The 20,935-nt window shown below is 41.8% G+C and overlaps 1 protein-coding gene across 4 annotated transcripts in view; it reads left to right on the top strand.

Annotated features, from left to right (window-relative positions):
• The window catches only part of GK (glycerol kinase), a 118,613-nt gene that overhangs the window by 22,994 nt on the left and 74,684 nt on the right, over positions 1 to 20,935 (top strand). For all 4 annotated transcript variants that reach the window (XM_077482571.1, XM_077482575.1, XM_077482572.1 and 1 more), the window contains exons 2-5: positions 8,228 to 8,301; positions 10,466 to 10,572; positions 11,453 to 11,530; positions 20,321 to 20,400. In XM_077482571.1, the coding sequence (XP_077338697.1) occupies positions 8,228 to 8,301; positions 10,466 to 10,572; positions 11,453 to 11,530; positions 20,321 to 20,400 (339 nt within the window). The remainder of the gene's footprint in view (positions 1 to 8,227; positions 8,302 to 10,465; positions 10,573 to 11,452; positions 11,531 to 20,320; positions 20,401 to 20,935) is intronic.

Below are 20,935 nucleotides of genomic sequence, written 5' to 3'. Positions count from 1 at the left end.
TAAAAAAAAAAGTCTGTTATTTTGGAGTACAAAAAGCTCATGTAGAGCATTTCTTATACAAAGTTTAGAAGAGTTTTACGCTTTTTCTGCCAGTGAGCTCCAATCAGAAACACGAATGAGAAGGGGTTCTTTTTTTTTTTTTTTTTTTCCCTGCCTCTGAACGTTAATCTCAAAATGTGCCTCTTAAAGTGGTTGTAAACCCTTACAACACACTTTGACCTACAGGTAAGCCTAGATTAAGGGAGTGACGTCATCGCGGAGCAGCGAGAACCACCGAGAAGATGGATGCGCCGGACTACCGGGGACAGCGGTGACTTCGCTGGCTCCTGTGTCAGGTAAGCAACACATAATGGACTACTATGCGATGCATAATAGTCCATTATGCGCTACCTTTGCAGGGAATGAAAGAGGAAGTAAACCCATCGGGGGTTTCAAATAACATTGAGCGGCTTCTACAGGCAGAACACACAACTCCTGTAGAAGCATTTTTTTACGCCAGTGTGCATGGAATCTAATGCTGCGTACACACGATCGGAATTCTGGTCGGAAAAAGCTCTGGTGTTTTTCCTGACGGAATTCCGATGGAATTTGGCTCAAGCTGTCTTGCCTATACGCGGTCACACCAAATTTCCCAGTTTATAACGCGGTGACGTACGACGGGACTAGAAAAAGGAAGTTTAGTAGCCAATAGCTTCTGTCTCGTAGTTGAATCTGAGCATGCGTGATTTTTGGCATGTCGGAATTGAATACACACGATCGGAATTTCCGATAGAAACTTTTTCCGTCGGGAAAATTGAGAACATGCTATCAATTTTTGGAAGGTGGAAATTCGGACAGCTAAATTCCGATGGAGCATACACACGGTCGCATTTTCCGATTAAAAAGCTCTCGTCTGTCTTTTTCTGGCCGGAATTCCGGTCGTGTGTACGGGGCAGAGATTGAGGGATAAAATCACTATATAGTTTTTTAACAGATTGCCACATTATAAGGAAGCTATAGTGGTTTTTAGTAATATTTATAAACTGGTATTTCTGATCATTTGTAGCCTAGAATATCCTGTTTTAATATTTTTCATGCTTTTGTGTAAGCAGTGCGTGTTGGCCTGTATAATAAAAAAAAAATTAAAATAAAAAAGCCTAGCACTAGCTATACGCTTGCTTGTCGCTCCCATTGACTGAAGGTCTTGGAATAAAGCTGGGCAGATACGGTTAGTTTTTGGATGGAGGAACTGTCTTCTGTCAAGCAGGGACAGCCACGACGTGATCAAAATTTGACTGGTCCCTGCTGAACCAGCCAAATTGTATTCCATCTATGACCAGCTTAAAGGAGGTGTATGTGTCCCTTCTCTGAATCAAAGTTATTTTAAAGGCAGAAGATTTGTCACCTTAGCAGTGGTAAAGTCTCATTAAGAAAATTAAAACTGCCCCCCCCCCCCCCCTGCAGATTTAAGTCATAATGTACTAGTATGTAAGGATGTGCTCAGACGTGTTCGCAACTCCACGTGCCCGGGCCCGCCAGGAAGCTGACACTCCACAGCTCTCATCACAGGCAGTGAGGCATTTCCCGATCTGTGTAGCCACGGATCAGGAAATGTCTCACTGCCTGTGATTAGCTCTGCGGAGTGTCCGCTTCCTGGCGAGCATGTGCACGTGGAGTAAGGATAGGCTCAGGCGTGTTTGCATACGCCACGTGCAGAGCCCGCCAGGAAGTCGGCGCAGCGCTGCGCTAATCACAGGCAGTGAGACATTGCCCTGATGTGCGGCTGCAGAGATCGAGCAATGTCTCGCTGCCTGTGACTGGCTCAGCACGTGGCGAACACGCCTGAGCTCATCCTTACCGTGGAGTTGTAAGCATGAGCTCAGGTGTGTTCGCAACTCCAAGGTAAGGATGAGCTCAGGCGTGTTTGCTAGTACATTATGAGAGATCTATATATTCAACGTTTTAATTAATATAATTCATTTAAATGAATGTGAAGTTGCCAGCCATTATAGGCACATCTAACGCAAGAAAAACTCAATAAAAATGTATCCCTTTTTAATATTCTATGTATGTTTTCACACTGGTCCCTTGCGCTTCTGTTGTGGTGTTAAAAATCTTGCTGCATTTTTGGTCCGTTAACCACTTCCCGCCCAACGACATCATCTGACTGAGTGGGTATATCTGAATGATGACTACAGTTACAGGCATCATTCAGATATCTTCTTTTAGAGCCAGCGATTCCCTGCACCGTAAGAACAATCATAGCGGCTGTTCAGCCACTTGATCATTCTTACAGGCAGCGGGACGCCCCGCCGCCCTTTGGTGCTTCTCCTGGCTCGCTCGTACAATCGGTGAGAGGGAGAAAGAATTGATCCATGCCAGAAGTTTAGCTTGGAGAAACCGGCAGCCAGATGGCCCCCGGACGTCTCTATGATCTTCCGGGGGCCAGGTGCAATGTTACGTCACACCCGGCTTCTGCATTTGAAAAAATGGCGTCGCCTTGGCTGGGAAGCCAGGATCATTTTTTAAATTTTATTTTTGTATTTTTTTCCAGGTTTCCCAGCCTAGAAGTAAGATCTGAGGACTTGCTGACCTCAAATCTCGCTGTAAAGAGGACCTGTCATGGATTATTCCTATTACAAGGGATGTTTACATTCCTTTGTAATAGGAATAAAAGTGATAAAAAAATAATTAAAAATAAAGTGTCAAAATAGAAAAATAAAAGTAAAATACAAACGTTAGAGCGAGAGCAATAATTCTAGCGCTAGACCTCCTCTATAACTCTAACCAGGTAACCAGTAAAAAAAAAAAAAAAAAAAAAAAAAAATGTAAAGCATCGCCTATGGGGATTTTTAAGTAACGAAGTTTGGCACCATTCCATGATTGCGCGCAATTTCAAAGGGTCACATGTTGAGTATCTGTTTATTCAGCGTAACATCATGTTTCACGTCATTATGCAAAAAACTTGGGCTAACTTTACTATTTTGATTTATTTTTTAATGCATGAAACTTATTTTTTTCTAAAAAAAAGAAAAGCGTTAAAATTACTGCACAAATACCGTGCAAGATAAAAAGTTGCAACGACCACCATTTTATTCCCTAGGGTCTCTGCTAAAAAAAAAAATATAAAACATATATAATGTTTGGGGGTTCTGAGTAATTTTCTAGCAAAAAAAAAATTGATTTTTTACATGTAGGAGCGAAGTGTCAGAATTGGCCTAGGTAGCAAGTGGTTAAACAAACCACATAAAATGCACGTCCCCGTTGAAATGCGTTGAAAACGCAGCAAGAATTCATCAGTAACGCAACCGTGTTGGCTAAGGCCAGCCCTACACAGAGTGGATTTCTTTCCTGCAACCACGGTTTACAGGAAATAATTATTGCTTCATTCCCCCATCAACACAGACCATGTTGATGCAAGAATCCCTCTTGCCCAGCCATTGGGGGTTATTTACAAAAGGAAACTCCACTTTGCACTGCAAGTGCACTTGGAAGTAAAGTCGCTGTAGATCCGAGGGGGACATTCAAGGAAACCCCCCCCAAAAACAGCATTTTAGCTTGCACACAATTGGAGGATAAAATCAGCTGAGCTTCCACTCATTTCAGATCTACCCCTTAGATTTAGAGCGACTGCACTTTCAAATGCACGACCCCGCCTGGAGAAGACAGTGATTGTTGCTAGCGGCTATAGCACCCTCTAGCAAAAATTGCACGTAAAACCAAGCAGGCTGATTCTACCCAAGTTGATTGTGATGGATCAATCAACTTGGTACATTCAGCCTGCCCATATAGGGTTCGAATCTCAACCAGTTCAACAGGAACCGTGTATATCCTGCCTACAATGCATGCCATTTATTATGTACTATTGTGTTGGTCTCTGTGATTGGTCACTCACTGGGCCAATCCCAGCTGATCTGTAGTACCATGTGATTAGCTGTGGTCAATCACAGTAGTAAACTGTGAATGACTCAATCTCATTCAGTAAAAAATGGTTGTTTAGCACTGTCATATTCGTGTGCATGTATATAAAAAAAAAAAAAAACCTGATCACCTCCCCAGAGTAGAACAGTGTTTACTATGCAAACCAAAAAAGTAAAAAATTTTAGAAAAAAGGTAATAAAGAAATAAAGGCAAAGAAAATGTAGAAAAGTGGAAAAAACTGTGTGTGTGTGGTGTTTTTTTTTTTTTTTTTTTTTCAAAAAACTTTTTTTTTCTAAATTCAAAGGACTGTCTACTTTCCAAAAATGTGTCATTTGTACTGTCCTGGGATTTCAGGTCTCAAGGATATAGGATTGATTATCAGAAATATAGTTTATATTTATATAGTTTCAGATGCATGGTTTGTGGACTCTATAACTTTCCAACAGACTAAATAATAAACACTAATCTGAGTTATTTTCACCAAAGAAATGTAGCAGGATACATTTTGGCCTAAACCTATGAATAAATATTTATTACAAACGTTTATAACCCGAAACTAAGAAAAACGTAAACTTTAAAAAAAAATTTTTTTCAAGAGTTTTGGTCTTGTTTTTTTTTTTCGTTTTAATTAGCAAAAAAGCCCAGGACTGATTAAATACCACTAAAAGCTCTATTTGTATAAAAAACAAATTTTGTATAGGTAGAGTGTTGCATGACCGCTCAATCGCCATTCAAAGTATGACAGTGCTGAAAGTCCTTCTTTTTTTTTTTTTTTTTTTTTCTCAGCCCGCAAGCACTCAGGCTTTCACACTGGGGAGGCATCACAACAGGCACTTTTCAGGCATTTGCAGGCACTATTTTTAGCGCTAAAATGCCTGAAAACCGCCTGAGCGAAAGGGGTCTAACATGGGGACAAGGTGCTTTGGGTCAGGGGGAGGCATTCTTAAAAATATGACTGCCCATACCATGATTTTCCTTACATATTTACTGAATTTGTGGTATTTACCTATGTTTGATGAATTGTTGTGTTTTTTTTTTTTTTTTTTTTATTATTAATTGGCACAAGAATAATGTTGAACCAGGAATGCACACTTCCAGGTTCGTTTTACACTTTAGTTGGGGCCACAGCAGCATGAACAGAGAGTTGGGCCTCACACTGCTGCTAGTAAACGGACGTTTAGGAGCAGTTGGGCTTTTTTTTTTTTTTTTTTTTTTTTCCCCCCAACTGCTCCTGAACTCTCCTCTGTTATCTGATCAGTACATGTACACAGGTTTGTTTTATAGTCATTTCTAGGCAGTTGCGTTTAGAGACTTTTTTTGGAACCAAAAAAAATGCAATCAGAAGCTGTGTTTTAGAGGCATTTAAAACGCTAAACGCGACATGTAAACGCGGCTAAACTGACTTTTTTTAGACATCGGTTTCTAGCTGTCAAGTTAAATCGTTTAGGAGAGGTTGAACAATGTCCGGTGTACATGAAGCCTTAGGGCTCTTTCGCACGGGGCGGATCCATGCCGATCTGCCCCGTGGACATCCGCTTACTCAGTGGGGATCACTTTGTCGATCCCCGCTGAGCAGGAAGATGGCAGGTCCGTCTTTGCACACTGTGCAGGGACGGACCTGTCAGAGCGCCGCTCTCCCCTATGGGAGATTGGATGACGACGGCCAGCAGAGTCTGTCGTCACCCGATCCGATCCTCAGACGGATGGAAAAATAGTTTTTTCCTCTGTCACACTTTTTCGGATCGGACATCTGACGCTCCATAGAGCTCTATTGAGCGTCCGTTCAGGTCCGCCTGAAAAACTGACAGGTGGACCTGAATGGAATGCTCATGTGAAAGAGACCTAAGGTGTCTTTATTCTCTGCTCCTATGGCTAATAACCAGTTCAGGGGCTATTTGACTGGTCCATTTTAGAGCAAACTACAAGAGTTGAAGCAATTTTATCTGGTATTAGCCACTTCTAAATATATTGATTGTTATCTCGCTACTATGAATTATCCCTTCTTGGAATATGTCCATTATCTTCTTCTTTGGTTGAGCATTTCAGTGTGAGTTTATCTGCTTATTTTCCTATTTAATGATGTATTTCTCCTGTAGGCTGCTATCTGGGCTCCCAGCCCAATCTGCTTATTGTATTTGGTCTTTTGCGGAGCAAACAGCCAGGCCTTTTAAATGACCCAGAGTCTGCTATAATGGCTCACTAATGGTATCTGTGCAGGTACAATATCCAGTTTGGCACTCCGCCTAAGAAAACAAAATCTATTTGTGGCCATCCGTTTCTTCCTTGTAATACACCTGATGGGAATTGCCACGTGGAGCAAAAAATAAAATAAACTGATGAAGGCATTAGTAATGCTCTCTTGAAGGAGCTTAAGATTCATTTTGCTTTGTCCTTGCAATAGTCTTAGTTGCATGACTGTGCCAAGCTTTAATAATTTTTAAGTCCGTGACTCAGATAAACATATAGCAAGAGAAGGCAAGGGCTTGAGCTTGATACTTGTTCCAAGTCGAGGACTAAGAAACTGTTGAAGCCAGAGGGACAGTATGACAGCCATAAAACTGTCATTTTCTTTTTTCAAATGAGAGGTCTGCAGTATATTTCTTTCAATACAGGCGTGTAACAAATCTGGGCAATTCAAAATCAACTCAACTCTGTTGGAAACCATGCATAAAGAGAGACTTCCTCTAATGAAAACAGTGTGACAAAATGGTCAGAGGGATTCGGGGTTATGGGCAGATATGTGATATGTGAATCTTCGCTTTGCCTATGAATGTAGATTTAAGCCAGGGGTAGGTAACCTTTTGAGAGGTGGAGATCTTCCATGACAACAAAGATCACTGGGTTGCCTCACCCCCCCCTTTTTTTTTTTTTCCCCTTAGCAACCCCCCAGAGGTCAGTAGTGGGTAGGGCAGTGTACAGAGCTCAGTAAGATATATTGCAGTGTATAGATGTTAGTAGGGTGTAGAGCAGTGTACAGGGACCTGTAGGGCAGTTGACAGGGGGTGAGCAGGGCAGAGAACAAGGCATTAGCAGGACAGTGTAAAGGGGGGCACAATACAGGGGGACTCAGGAGGGCTTGGTATTGGGGGGCTCAGGAGGGCTTGGTATGGGGGGGGTTTAGGAGGGCTTGGTATGGGGGGGGTTTAGGAGGGCTTGGTACGGGGGGGTTTAGGAGGGCTTGGTACGGGGGGGCTCAGGAGGACCTGGTACGGGGGGCTAAGGAGGGCCTGGTACAGCTGATGAGTCATTGGTTGTTAAGGATGCAGCAGTCGGCTTCCTGGCCCACTGCTTGGGCAACCAGCTCAATGCAGTGAATTACTGCGTTAACTAATGCAGTAATTACCACTAAATCGCGCAAATGCCACATTCGGTATTTAACGCAAAATTCGTAAAGAATTGAACACTTGCACAATTGTTACTGCATGCAGTATTTTACCGCATTGCATGAGCCGTTATTTAACTCTTTGTGAATCGACCCCTTCATTTTAAGATAAAAAACTATTTTGGCTAGAGTTGAGCTCTAAAGTATAACCTTTTTCTTAAAGAGTGAAGAGATGTTAACGCCCCATGTCAGGTTTGTATTGCTCTGTGTACCTGTTAGCCCTTGTACACACGGTCGGACATTCTGACAACCAAATCCGTTGGATTTTGTCCGACCGATTTTGTCCGAAACTGTTGCATACACACGGTCGAAAATCCGATTGTACATAACGTGATGACGTTATTTCGTTACGACGGGACTACGTTCAGGCTAGTAGCCAATAGCTTTGGTCTAGGAATTTGATCTGAGCATGCTTGGCACTTTTTCCGTCGGTGTAGGCTACACATGATCGGAGTATGTCCGATCAGAGCATTTTGTCGGAAAATTTTACGGACAAGTTGGAAAACTTGGTCCGTCGGATACTCCGACGGAAACAGTCCGATGGACACCACACAGTCGCATTATCTGACAAAATGGTCCGATAGGACACATTCTGTCGGAATCTCCGACTGTGTACAAGGGCTTAGGGAAATGTATCTTCTCTGTCTTGACCATAATTGCAAAAAGTGAGAGGAAACTGAAAATGTTGTGAACATGGATAGAGGCGAAGCCTTGAAACAAGGTTTCCTGTTCTGGCAACCACTAACGTGTGTTCCCTCACTTTGAAGAGATTCCCCGTAACCGTCTGTTGTGTGAAATGGCCCCAATGATATTTCACACAGAGGAATACAATGTTTATTTTAGAATCTGAGACCGAGAAATCACAGAATTAATTTTTTCCCTGTGGATTTTTATGACCTTCATTACATCTTGTGGTACTGAAAAATAATATCTTTTATTGTACAGGTCTTTAATGCCAAAACCGCTGAGCTGCTTAGTCACCATCAAGTGGAAATTAAACAGAAGTTTCCAAAAGAAGGGTGAGTCAATGTCACATGTTGCTCATTCGTGCCCTGTTTTATAGTTGGTTGTTAATCTTCATGCATGCTGTATTCTGGCTTACTGAGGAATATATGCACATACTTTATGCTTTTTATTTCACTGTGATTAGCACTTTTTTTCAGTAGTGCTTTAAAAACAAACAATACGCAGTCATTTTTTATTTTTTTTCCCCCACACACCTAATCAATACATCTCCTAAATCAGGAGATGATTACTTAAGCATTTCAAGGATTCGTTTTATGACCTTCTTTCGTCTTTCTTTTTTTTTTTACAGGTTTAAAGTTAATACTAATGTTTTTTCTTTTTTATAAAAAAAAAATGTCATACTTAGGCTCCATGCATATAGAACACTCCAAAAATGTCATTCTGGACATCGGATTGCTAGCAGGAAAATGCTGCTTTAAAATTTTTTAGCAGCGTTTTGCTTTGGTCAATGCACGTTTAGCAGCACTAGCTTTTAGCTGTGTTTCTCTGCCTCTATTCAAAGTCAGTGGTTCCCTATGGGAGCCCATTGATTTGAATAGAAGTCGCACCAGAAATCAGATCATGATGATCCGACTTGCAGTGCGACTTGTGTGCGGAGGATGTTGAAGGGGAACCCCACTTAAATGAAGAAAAGTTGGTGTGGCCAGACAATACCAGACCTCTTGGTCTGGTATGAATTTTAAGGGGAACCCCCCACACCATTTGTCCCCCCAAAATCCATAATAGACTCTTATTCAAGCACCCAGCCCGGCAGATCAAAAGAGTCAAAAACAAACACTGTACACAGGTTTTAAAAGTATTTTTTTATTAAGGCAGCTTGGGCATCTCTTTTCCCCTCTTCTTCCTCTCCCATTCTCCTCCTCTCTGCTCTATCTTCTCTCTCCGCTGTGTTCTCGCTCTTGTCGCATCTTCGCCATTGTCTTCTCCCTCTGTTCTTCTTCTGATGTTGACTCAACACGATCTCTCGGTGTAATGCTGTGTACAATGTTTGTTTTTGACTCCTTTTTTTAGGTGAATGGGTAGGGGTACAATGTATCCCATACTCCTTCACATAGGGTGGGGGGTTCTAGGGGCCCCCTTCTTAAAGGGGGCTTCCAGATTCCAATAAGCCCCCGCCCACCGACCCTGGCAACCATTGACCAGGGCTGTTGGGAATAGGCCCTTGTCATCATCAACATGGGGACAAGGTGCTTTAGGGTGGGGGGAGCAGGGTTCTGGGGTGGACCCCATGCCATTTTAATTTGGCATGGGAGATTCCCAATAAACTCCATACCAGACCTAAGGGTATCATCGGGGGGGGGGGGGACACCCACGTCAATTTTTTTTTTCTGCCATTTTGGCGGGGGTTCCCGTTCAGCATCCTCAGCACACCAGTTGCACCGCAAGTCTAATCATCATGATCCAACTTCTGGTGCAACTTCTGTTTCAATCAATGGGCTCCCATAAGTTACCATTAATTTGAATAGAGGCAGAGAAATGCCTGATGAGGCTTAGCGATCTGTTTAGAGTTAAACCGCATTTAACAGCCTTTACCGGCATCTGGCATTTTTTTAGGCGTTCAGACAACAGTCCATAAACTCCCCTGCTGATAAACGTCCAATAACGCCCATGTGTGCATAGACACATCGAGGGGCATTTATGGGCTGTTAAAAAATAAATAAAAAAATCTCCCAAAAACGTCCGTCTATGAGCTTCAGTGTGCATGGAGCCTTAGGTGCACTGTAAAGTGGTTTTGCATAGAGCAGGCAAGATCCTCCTCTTCTCCGTTCCCTCTTCTGTGCTCCTGGTCCCTCCCTCCTGTTGAGTGCCCCCACCGCAAGCAACTTGCTGTGGGGGCACCTGAGCCAAGCCGCAGCTCTGTGTGTCCATTCAGACACAAAGCCGGGGCCCGGGCCCACCTCACTTCTCATTGGCTGATTGACTTTGACAGCAAGGGGGGCCAATGGCACGTGTGTGTGTGTGTGTGTGTGTGTGTGTGTGTGTGTGTGTGTGTGTGTGTGTATATATATATATATTTTTTATACACATGTTTACAAACACTCACTGTTTGTTTAGAATGTGCATACACTACACTCTAATATTTAGCACCTTAAGAGAAAATGCTTCAGTGTATTCTTAGACATTAGTCTGTTTTGTATTTCTTTTTCCTCTTTGCAGATGGGTGGAGCAGGATCCAAAGGAGATTTTACAGTCTGTGTATGAATGTGTAGAAAAAACCTGTGAAAAACTAACTCAGCTAAGCATAGAGATCACCAACATCAAAGGTAATGTGCACATCACAAGCAGACAAAATTCCCAGCTTACTTACCAGCTAGCCTGCACACAAAGAAAAAAAACAAAACAAAAAAATGATTCTGTCTAAAAATTCATGTTAAAAACCGAGGGTTAAGTTGCACACACATTTGCAAATAATTGTGGGATCCCAACCACCTCAACAAGTCTCCTCTGTATAATAATAATATTTTTAAGATTCTTCTAGTTGGAACATACAGTATATAGCAGTGGATAATTTAAGGGCAGCTTTGCACCTGTCTTCCCTTATTTTTGCCAATGAACTTTGGAATAAGGGCAAGTTTGCTTGGAGGGGGCCCACTCCTTAAAGACACAGGGAAGCACTGGACGCCTAGCAAGAGCATAATGCGGGAGGCATCCAATTTGTCCCCATGCCAAATCCAAATCACACCCCAATTTATAACTAGTCTTTGCAGTAAAGTTCACATGGAAGGCCTTTGCATATCGCAGACAAATGTTTCCCAAGCACACGTACCAGCTAGCTTGCAACAAAGACCAAGTCCCTGTCTAACAATTCATGTCAAAAACAGAGTGTTTAGTTGCACTCATTTGCAGATATATGTGGGAGCCACAGTGCTTATGCCAAGGCTCCTCTGTATACTGCGGTCCTAACACTATGATTTTGAGTCTCCGAGTTGAAGCACATATAGCAATAGAGTCAATTAAGGGCAGGTTTGCTTAATCACAACTATGTCTGTTTATATTGTCTTGGACTGACTGCTGACTTTTAATACAGAGGATCCATTATTTGAAACTAAAGTATTGTATTCATATTTAGAGTGTGTATATTGTGTTTTTATATTCTGTTGTTGCAAAGCCTTGCTTTTTTTTTTTTTTTTTTTTGTTTTCTAGCTATTGGCGTAAGTAATCAGAGGGAAACCACTGTTGTGTGGGACAAAACAACCGGAGAACCCCTATATAATGCTATCGGTGAGTCTTTGAGCCTTTTACTTTTTTGCATTTACTTGATTAATTTGGTGGTCCAGGGTTGTAATGTGTAACATACACCACAGAATTCGTGCAAACAGAGGCCCAAAAAGGAAGTTATATGTGGGACCATGGAGCATTAGTCCACACGCACACCAACATCTCTGTGAACTACACCTATGATATGACAGTGCTTGTCTGCAAGCCAAGCATAGATACCCAGGCTAAAGGAGTGAAGGTGGTGGAAGTTCACCATACAGACTGGAATATGGTTTTATGAACTCCTGAGCCGAGTAAACCTCTCTTGTCTCAGTCAGAGAGTCACTAAAGGCCCACAGGTAGTCTAATAGGACTGAGGCAGACCATGTCCCTTGTCAACATGGAAGCTGTAATTGAAACAGTCATGTAGACTCCAGGTGAGTCCAGTGCACAGGACACAAAAGTTGATAAGCTGATGTTGGTATATCCAAAGCTTATGGTACTGTCAGTCCAGGGCTTTATATGAAGCTCTGTTACACTGGCCCCACCCATCCCTGAAGAAGCCCAATCTAATTGGGTCACATACAGCTTGATACAGCTACCCTGGGTCACATACAGCTCAATTTTTTTTTTTTTTTTTTTCCAAGTCTATACTTTCCTCCTCTCGCAGTAATCGGATGGGATCCAACGATACAATTGGTACCCCACATTGCCACTAGCAGCGGAGGTACTGCAGCGTTCCTGTGTTCTGCTTATGGCGAAAAGAGATGATGTGATTATATCAGTGTGGGTGAGCTGCAATTTATATTTATATATATATATATATATATATATATATATATATATATATATATATATATATATATATATATATATAATTTCTCAAAATGATGTCCCCACTGCTATTTGCCAAGCTGGCTATACAGTAAAACCTTGGATTGCGAGCATAATTCATTCTGAAAACATGCTTGTATACCAAAGCGATTTTTTCCCCATAAGAAATAATGGAAACGCATATGATTCATTCCAGAACCATTTATTCATTAGTCCATATAAAAAGATTATAGCAATGTGATAGGTTGTGTAACCATAAAATGTCCGTTCACAAATGGAAGCCTCCACAAGGGGATTAGAAGAAAAATCCAGCAGGAGCTCCACGGTATAAAAGAGAAGAGAGGAGCCTCTAAGTGTAGCAATATGGTTACATTTAATGAAGGTACATTTAGCAACTCACATGGTTGATGATTAAAAGATGTACATCTAAGTATGCAGGCATCTGGGGTAAAGCTGTCCACATAAACCGTCCTCCGTACTGCCGGCTCTCACCGCTGTCAGTCTGCATTCGTGACGGGGAAGACTACCATGCAGTAGAGCGTTTTGAAAGCGAGGAATTGAAGCGCTCATGGAGCGCAGCATGGAAGGGATGACGTCGATGGTGGTGCAGAGGATGTTCTATGTGGACTGCATTACCCCAGATTCCTGCATATTTAGCTGTGCTTGTTTTAATCATCAACCATGTGAGGTGCTAAATGTTGTACCTTCATTAAATGTAACCATATTGCTACACTTAGAGGTGCCTCTCATTTCTTTTATACCCTGTTGTGACATGACTTTACTTGTATATCAAGTCAAAATTTATAAAAACTTTGCTAGTCTTGAAAAACGCTTTCAAACCAAATTACACTCAAACCGAAGTTTTACTGTACTGCTGTCTGCATAACAGCACCTAAGGGGCAGTTGATGACTGTCTGTAAGCTTTGATATAACAGCAGCAGTTTATCAACTTTAATTTACATTGGATTTACCTGGAGTCTATATGACTGTTTCCATTCCAGCTTCCAGTTTGATATGAGATACTGTCTGCCCTCAGTACGTTTACATGATCTACCTTTAGTAACTCTCTGAGGCTCAAGAGAGGTTTACCCAGCTCAGGAATTCCTAAGCCCATATTCCAGTCTGTATGATTGACTTCCACCAGTTTCTCTTCTTTAGCCTGGGTACCTACGCTTGCAGATAAGCACTGTCATATCTGTAGTTCACGGAGATGTTGGCGTGTGTGTTACCTGTATGAGCAGCTGCTGTGTGTAGAGACAACGTTGTATTTTTATCTAGGTGTGTTGAAGAGTAGTGTTTTTTTAGCCGACTTTGTATCTAATATTTGTTCTACATTTTTTACTTTTTAATATAGCCTACTACTAATGCTGCATGATCCCACATATAGCTTCATGTTGGGCCTCTGTTTGCTCTTATTCTGCGGCGTATGTTCTTTGCAGAGTTATGCAATTGCACCTCTGTACTAAGCGGTGAGTCGGTGGTTGATATTTGTATTTATTTGTCTGGTTGGACTATTTTAGTTCAACCATTTAATTTATGGGATGTGTGGTCCTTGGCTGAATGTTTAGTTATTGTTGTGTTTATAATGTATAACAACCCATGTTGGTCACCAGACTTTAGACATCTGTGACCTACCACATATGAAATCACTCTAGCTCTTTCAGAGTCCGGAAACATCAGAGGATTTTTTTTTTCTATTTTTCTTTCAGCTGAAGGCTTTTATTTAAGTCATTACAGCCTTCAGCTTGCATGTAAACAATATGTCCGAGCTGACATAGTGATCACATGATCCAGAGCCCACTGTAATTGGTTCCTGATGATTAGTGGAGACCCCAGCTACCATTGATGGCTAGTAGCTGCACAAAGTGCCCGCTGCTTGTTTACAAAAAGGAGAACATGTATTAATGCATCCTTGGCATGAGGCATGGCGACTGGGAATGTTTTTATACAGATTGTGGATAGTAAGGAATTAATGTAGGGGCCTTTTATATGTACTTGAGTGAAAGTGAATTCCTTAAGTGAAAGGAATTAGGAGGCCTTCCCTGCAGAAGTCTATGACCAGTTGGCCAGGCATAGGACACGGCCTGTACACACAAACCACAGAGAATCATGTGATCATAATATGCTGACCGTCGTCCTTTTGGAGGATCATACAGACAACAGCTGTATTCAGTGCAGCCAATGCCGTGTGAATAGGAATGCAGAAATAGAATGCTCGTTTTGTGCCAGATTTGTAAAGAATCTTCTGCCTCCATCCCATACTAATGTTGTTTTTCAAGCCTTTTTATTCTTAAGTAACATGCCAACACATTTGTTTATGGTCAATTGGTTCGCTTCAGTGAAAAATATCAGTACGCAAAGTGCAAAGGTTTGCATTTAGATGACTAAGCAAAGTAAATTATCAACCTGCTATTTGTTTTTACAACCTTTTTAAAATAGGTAGCGGACACATGTCAATCATTAAACAAGTCATTTCCACTTAAAAAGTTATTTCTTATATTAATGTAAACAATGAAAAGCATGACTCTTTGCCAGACTTTGGAAGAAAATTGTCAGTGCCTTGTAGATGTAACAAACCATAAATGTTCTCCATTTCAACTCTACAAGTAGTCGTATATGTCTATTTGACGTTCTTTATAGAATTTGTCCAGAAAATGCGGTGGGTAGGCTGACTGTTCTGATATAAACTAGACTACAGTAGTCTAGTTGTAAAGCATCAATGTAAAGCATGATTCCAGGGCAGTGTAGATGGCATGGAGTGTGTCTGCAGCACTGTGGATAATTAAGCATGTGCAGGGAATGTGTCAGTTGTGCCTGGGCACTAATCACTGCCCAACAATGCCCAGTACTGCAGTGATGTCCATATCTGGAGTTTAATCTTTGATTATTGTATATCATGTGGTTCAATTATGTTTTATGTCATTGAGTATATTGGCAGTCTTCATTTCTGAGTGACTAATGAAAATAAAGAATTAAAAATAAATATGGTGATGGCCATACAGGAAAATTACAGGGATGTGGAAGTGCACCCTATGATGCATTGGCATGTCATGGAGTCTAAAAACAGTGTAGATGGCTCTAGGGACATAGGGCAGGGCACTAGGGCTAAGATTACCATTGGATCAGGGGCAATAAAGATGATACTGTTTGGAGTAGTGCATTGAATAAATGTAAGAGAATGTCTGCACCAAAGAAGGGTTAAAGTGGAACTTAACTGTATCTGAGTACCACAAACTCAAAATGCTTTTTAATTCATTTTTAATTTTAAAGCAAACTTGCCCATCCATCCATGTCTATTTTGTTAAGGAATCACTTTGAAAAATACCCACTAGCCTTTCTAGACACAACCATCCTTAGTAAGGCAGATGATTTTTGTGGGGCGGGTGCTGACACTTAGGCAGGCAGAGGGGGAAGAGGAAAGAGGAGACGCAGGAGAGCAGGTGTACAGATGAAGGAGGCACGTAAACGCACTGGACCAGCAGCCCTAATTATCGTGGTTAGTTTACGGGGGGTGCGCATAGCCAGGCAGGATCAGGCGGGTATTACATGTTTTACAAGGGGTCAAATTACACAGCACAAGCACTGTGCTGTATAACATGCTTTAAAAGAACAAAATCTTAATGAAGGGTGGTAGCTTCCCGGAGGAAATGTTACTTGCCACAATGTCCATGATCCCCAAACCAAACAAAAATCATACGCTCCCCCAAAATTATAGACCAATTTCAGTAATGAATAATGATTTAAAAATATTTAGTAGGATCCTTGCAGATAGATTGGCCCTTCAAATCCCCCGCCTTATTTCCCCTTTCCAATCTGGTTTTATCCCCCACAGATTAATCACAGATAATATTAGATTGGCCACTAACATAATTCAGGATGCTAATATACGCTCTCGTAGCCTTCTGCTTCTCAGTTTGGATATCCAGAAGGCATTCGATAGTGTCTCTTGGTCTTACCTTACTAGGGTGTTGCAGCGGTTAGGCTTCCGGGGCGGGTTTTTGCACTCTTTCCACTCCTTGTACAAAGACCCCAAAACTAGGATAAAGATTCCGGGCTGCTGCTCAGCCTTCTTTGACGTGGGAAGGGGATCTAGGCAGGGGTGCCCACTATCCCCCCTTTTGTTCGCCCTGGCTCTCGAGCCCCTAGCTATAGCCGTTTTGAACAACCCAGATATCTCAGGATATTCACAAGGACCCTTAACTAGCAAATTCTGTATGTATGCAGACGACGTCCTGATGTTTCTGACTAACCCATTAGTTTCCCTTCCCAATCTGTTCGAGTCCTTGTCGAGATTTGCCACTATCTCAGGATTATCCATCAATATATCTAAATCTGAAGCCCTTCCTATAGGTATTCCCCCGCAGGAACTCTCTCACCTCAAACAGACGTTTCCCTTTCGTTGGCCCTCCTCCCACCTCTCTTACTTAGGCATAGCCCTCTCTAGTGATTATAAACTCCTCTTCTCCTCTAATTATCCTCAGTTGTTTACTAAAATTAGGTCCACCTTAAAATCTTGGTCTAACTTACACATCTCCTTCCTAGGGCGCATAACGGCTATTAAGATGGTTATTCTCCCCCGATTATTATATGCTTTTCGATCTCTCCCAATTAGGATCTCAAAATCTTATATAGACCGTCTTCAATCATGTCTGAATAGATTTATTTGGCAGGATAAACCCCCCAGATTTGTGAGAGCGGTCCTGTACTGTTCTGCCACCAGGGGTGGCCTAGGTGTCCCACAAATTTGGCTTTATTACTTGGCGAGCAGATTCTCCCAGCAGGCCCAATGGTCAATTAGGAACTCTAGGGTACCGTGGGTTCAATTTGAGCAGGAATCCATATGTCCTTTGGTTCTATCGAATGTCATGTGGTCCCCATATATACCACATTGCCCTTACATCCATAAAAAATTTTGTGTTTTGGATGCCATGCGCCTCTGGCATATCTATGGCAGTAAATACGGCTTAGTACCCCAGACTCCGGTTGGGGTCTCTTTCTTAGGTGACCCCAGATTCATATCGACTCATAATTCTAGTGAAGCGTTCCGTATCTGGATTGAATTTGGCCTGGTCACCTTGAAGGATTTCCTGGTGGGCTCCCGGTTTGCCTCATTTCAGGAATTACAATCCCATCATCCCATCCCGAATTCAGAATTCTTCCACTATCTGCAGATTCGGCATTTTTTCTCACAACATTACCCTGGCCCTTACTCCCGTCCCCAAGGGTTTTCCTTCGAGGATATTTGCCTCACGGCTCCTAGACAGAGGGGCCTTATCTCTGACCTCTACGTGTCCATGTCCTCGATGACTGAGGCCGTAGGGATGCCATACCGTGCCAAATGGGAAAATGAACTTGAATTGGATCAGGACGCCTTGGACTGGGACCGAGCCTGGAGGAACATGCGCCAATGCTCTAAATCTCTCTCCCTTAGAGAAACGGCTATTAAGTTACTAACCAGATGGTATTATACGCCTCAACGGTTACACCGCATGTTTCCCCAGGTCTCCCCCACCTGTTTTAGGGGCTGCCCCTGTCCGGGTTCATTTAAACACATTTTTTGGGATTGCGCCCGTATTCAGCCGTTCTGGGGTTTGCTTTTTGATATGATCAATAAGGTAGCTGGTTATACTATAGACATGGATGTATCTCATGCCTTATTATTTGTTGCTCCACCGGACACTCCTAAACCTTTAAGATGTTTGATTCATTCGATCTGCCTAGCCATGTTATGGTCTATAGCACTTAATTGGAAATCTCCCTCTTTGTCATTTTCCCAGATCCTCTCCCGTATAGATCTCATGATGCATGTTGAAAAAATTCACCACACTTTGTATGACTCTATCCCTTTATATGACACTAAATGGAAACCCTGGTCTACCTTTAGACTTCTCTATTAACTGTGCTGGTCTCTCCTTCTCTTTGCTCTGCTATCCTGTCACCTTCTCTTCTTTTCTTCATATTCCTTTCTTTTGTCTTTCCTGATTTCTCACCAATATTCTTTTCCTTTCGATCCATGTGGTATTATTTATCTCAAAAGTTGCCTCTCAGGTTATTCACCTTGTTTTTGTAGTGTCCTTTTTTTTGCTTACTCTGCCATGTTCACACATTGTTGAACTTATACGATGTGCACTATATAATTCGCATCTTTTGTCTTGTATAACTATATATGCTTCACCACAGTGTATCCTATATTCTGATTGTTATTTTCTAATAAACACTTTTGAAAACAAAAAAAAGAACAAAATCTTTTTTTTTTTGGGGGGGATTAACAAAGCTTTACTTATCATGGTTAATAGATGCCAAATCCCCCCCCCCCAACTCATAAGGTCCTGCTGCATGTATCTGTGCATGCTCATTTCAAAACCTCCTCTATTTATATGTAGAAATTAAGATTTATAGCAGAAATATACGTTTGAGTTAATTTCACTTCCCGGTTTCCCTGAGGTACTGGTGATGTAACCATGGCCTCACAGCAACCCCTATAAAAAGGCTACATTAGCAGTACCTTCCAGGAGAGATCTAGCCTGACTTTGTGCATGTGTCGGTGTGTCATATGGGATCTGGCGCTGTTTTTTGTTGAAGAATAGAAGACTAGTTTAGCGCATGTGTGAGGACAGGCTCAGACTTCACGGGACCTGCACAAAATAAGGAAGAAGCAGCTGGCCATCAGTTACTGTGGTGTCCCATCCACAGGAGGGACAGTCCAAGCACACTGCATAGAACGCAAAGGGTAACTATATCTAACAAATTTTATTGTGTGTGTGTGTGTGTGTGTGTTTGGTTTTTATTTTATTTTTTATTTTTTTTATATTAGGGTGGCGTTGCTGTTTTCATTTGTATATTGGGGGGATGGCCGGCAACTCAATCAAAGAGCACTGTAACCACTTTTGTCTTAATTTTCCTATTCTGTTTTTAGTCTATACATTAGAACTGAACTCAAAAAGTAAAGATTTGTTACGGTATAGAGATAATATTTTTGCAAAAAAGGGAGAAAGGCTGATGCCACGGAAGTCGGCCAATACATTGTTTTTGCATTTGAACAGTCAAAATCCAACGCGTTTCAGCCATCAGGCCTTAATCATGGCCGTGATTATCATTATTGTTGATTGCAGGTAATTGATTTTGAGTGGTTGAGCGCTGGTAGCCAAGCGTTGTTTTTGGCATAATGCATTTTTTCTTTATCTTGCTCCATCTAAACCCTGTACCAGTCCTCTATTGAATTATATTGTAACTGTAATCAGGGCCGTCTTTAATATTGATTGGACCCTGGGCAAAATATTTCTTGCCCCCCCCCCCATTCACTTTTATTCTCCACCTACTCTGAGACATACAGTAAATGGATGTTAAGTCTAGCTTCTATTTATTGTATCAGATCAGGCAGCAATTGCGATTGGTTGCCAGCGGTTACAGCATATCATTACTGCTTACTGACTGGTTGCTAGAGGTTACAGCACACATTACGCCTCACTGGTTGCTAGAGGATACAGTACATCATCTCCCCACTGCAGGGGGGCATGATATACACATGAATGCCACCTTTATTTACATATCAATGCCGCCGGCCACAGCTATTTACTTATGAATGCCGCCGGCCACAGCTATTTACTTATGAATGCTGCCGCTATTTACATATGAATGCCGGTTATTTACATGTAAACACAGGGTGTGCAGGTGAGTCATCTGTACACAACAATAGGGCAGAGCTGGGCAGCATTAGTACCAGCAATTCACAATGAGATATATGGACCGAGCACAGGACAAAAAGTTCAAAGGACAAGGGAATTTAAACTGGGATAGTTGGCAAGTATGAGGCAGCTGCTTTGGGCCCCACAACAATGACAGGGCTCAGGGCACCTGCCCCTTTTGCCGTGCCTTAAAGACGGTGCTGACTGTAATGTCTGCCCTCATGTTGTAAAGTGTTGCATAGATGGTTGGTACTATATAAAGCCTGTATGATAATATACTTATTATTTTTGCTAGTTTGGCTTGATCTGAGGACCCAGTCAACGGTTGACAGGTTGTTGAAGAAAATTCCAGGAAGGAACAAGAATTTTTTCAAGGTAAGACCATTTACTAACGGTTATCGTGTGTGTGGTGTGTTTTTTTTTTTATTTATTTTTTTTTTTTTTTATGTGCGATAATTGATGAGTCAATTAATCAAAGTAAAAAAAATGAATATGAGATAATTCAGTAAATATATAAAGTAAATTGAAATCGACCATTAAAACCTGTTTACCATTAAAAAAGTTTATTTACCGGTATATCATGGTATAGGTAGTTGACATCTCCATAATTTGCAAAAACAAACTATAAAGGGAACCTTGCACTGGCCAGTAAGTGAAAGTGTAAGTTCACTATTTCAGCAAAAATGATTTGGTGAACTAAAACTCTTCACCCGCTCCTTGCTGCATTTGCCACTGTGGGGGAATACAGTTTTACCATCTATGAGGCCAGGTGCAACCTGACACTGGCATGTGAGCACGCTGACCAATATAAACCACTCTGATCTGTCCCGACATCCCTAACGAAAGATGAGGAAGAACAGCACAGTTTTCAAACACCAGGACCACTACACTGGGCTGTGTTTCTGGTGAA

Source organism: Lithobates pipiens, unplaced genomic scaffold (genome assembly GCF_037356315.1).
Source record: "Lithobates pipiens isolate NorthernLeopardFrog02 unplaced genomic scaffold, aLitPip1_a1.2 Scaffold_16, whole genome shotgun sequence".
Classification (NCBI taxonomy): domain Eukaryota; kingdom Metazoa; phylum Chordata; class Amphibia; order Anura; family Ranidae; genus Lithobates; species Lithobates pipiens.
The sequence above is the reverse complement of the archived record's forward strand: the minus strand, read 5'-3'. Positions and strand labels throughout refer to the sequence as shown.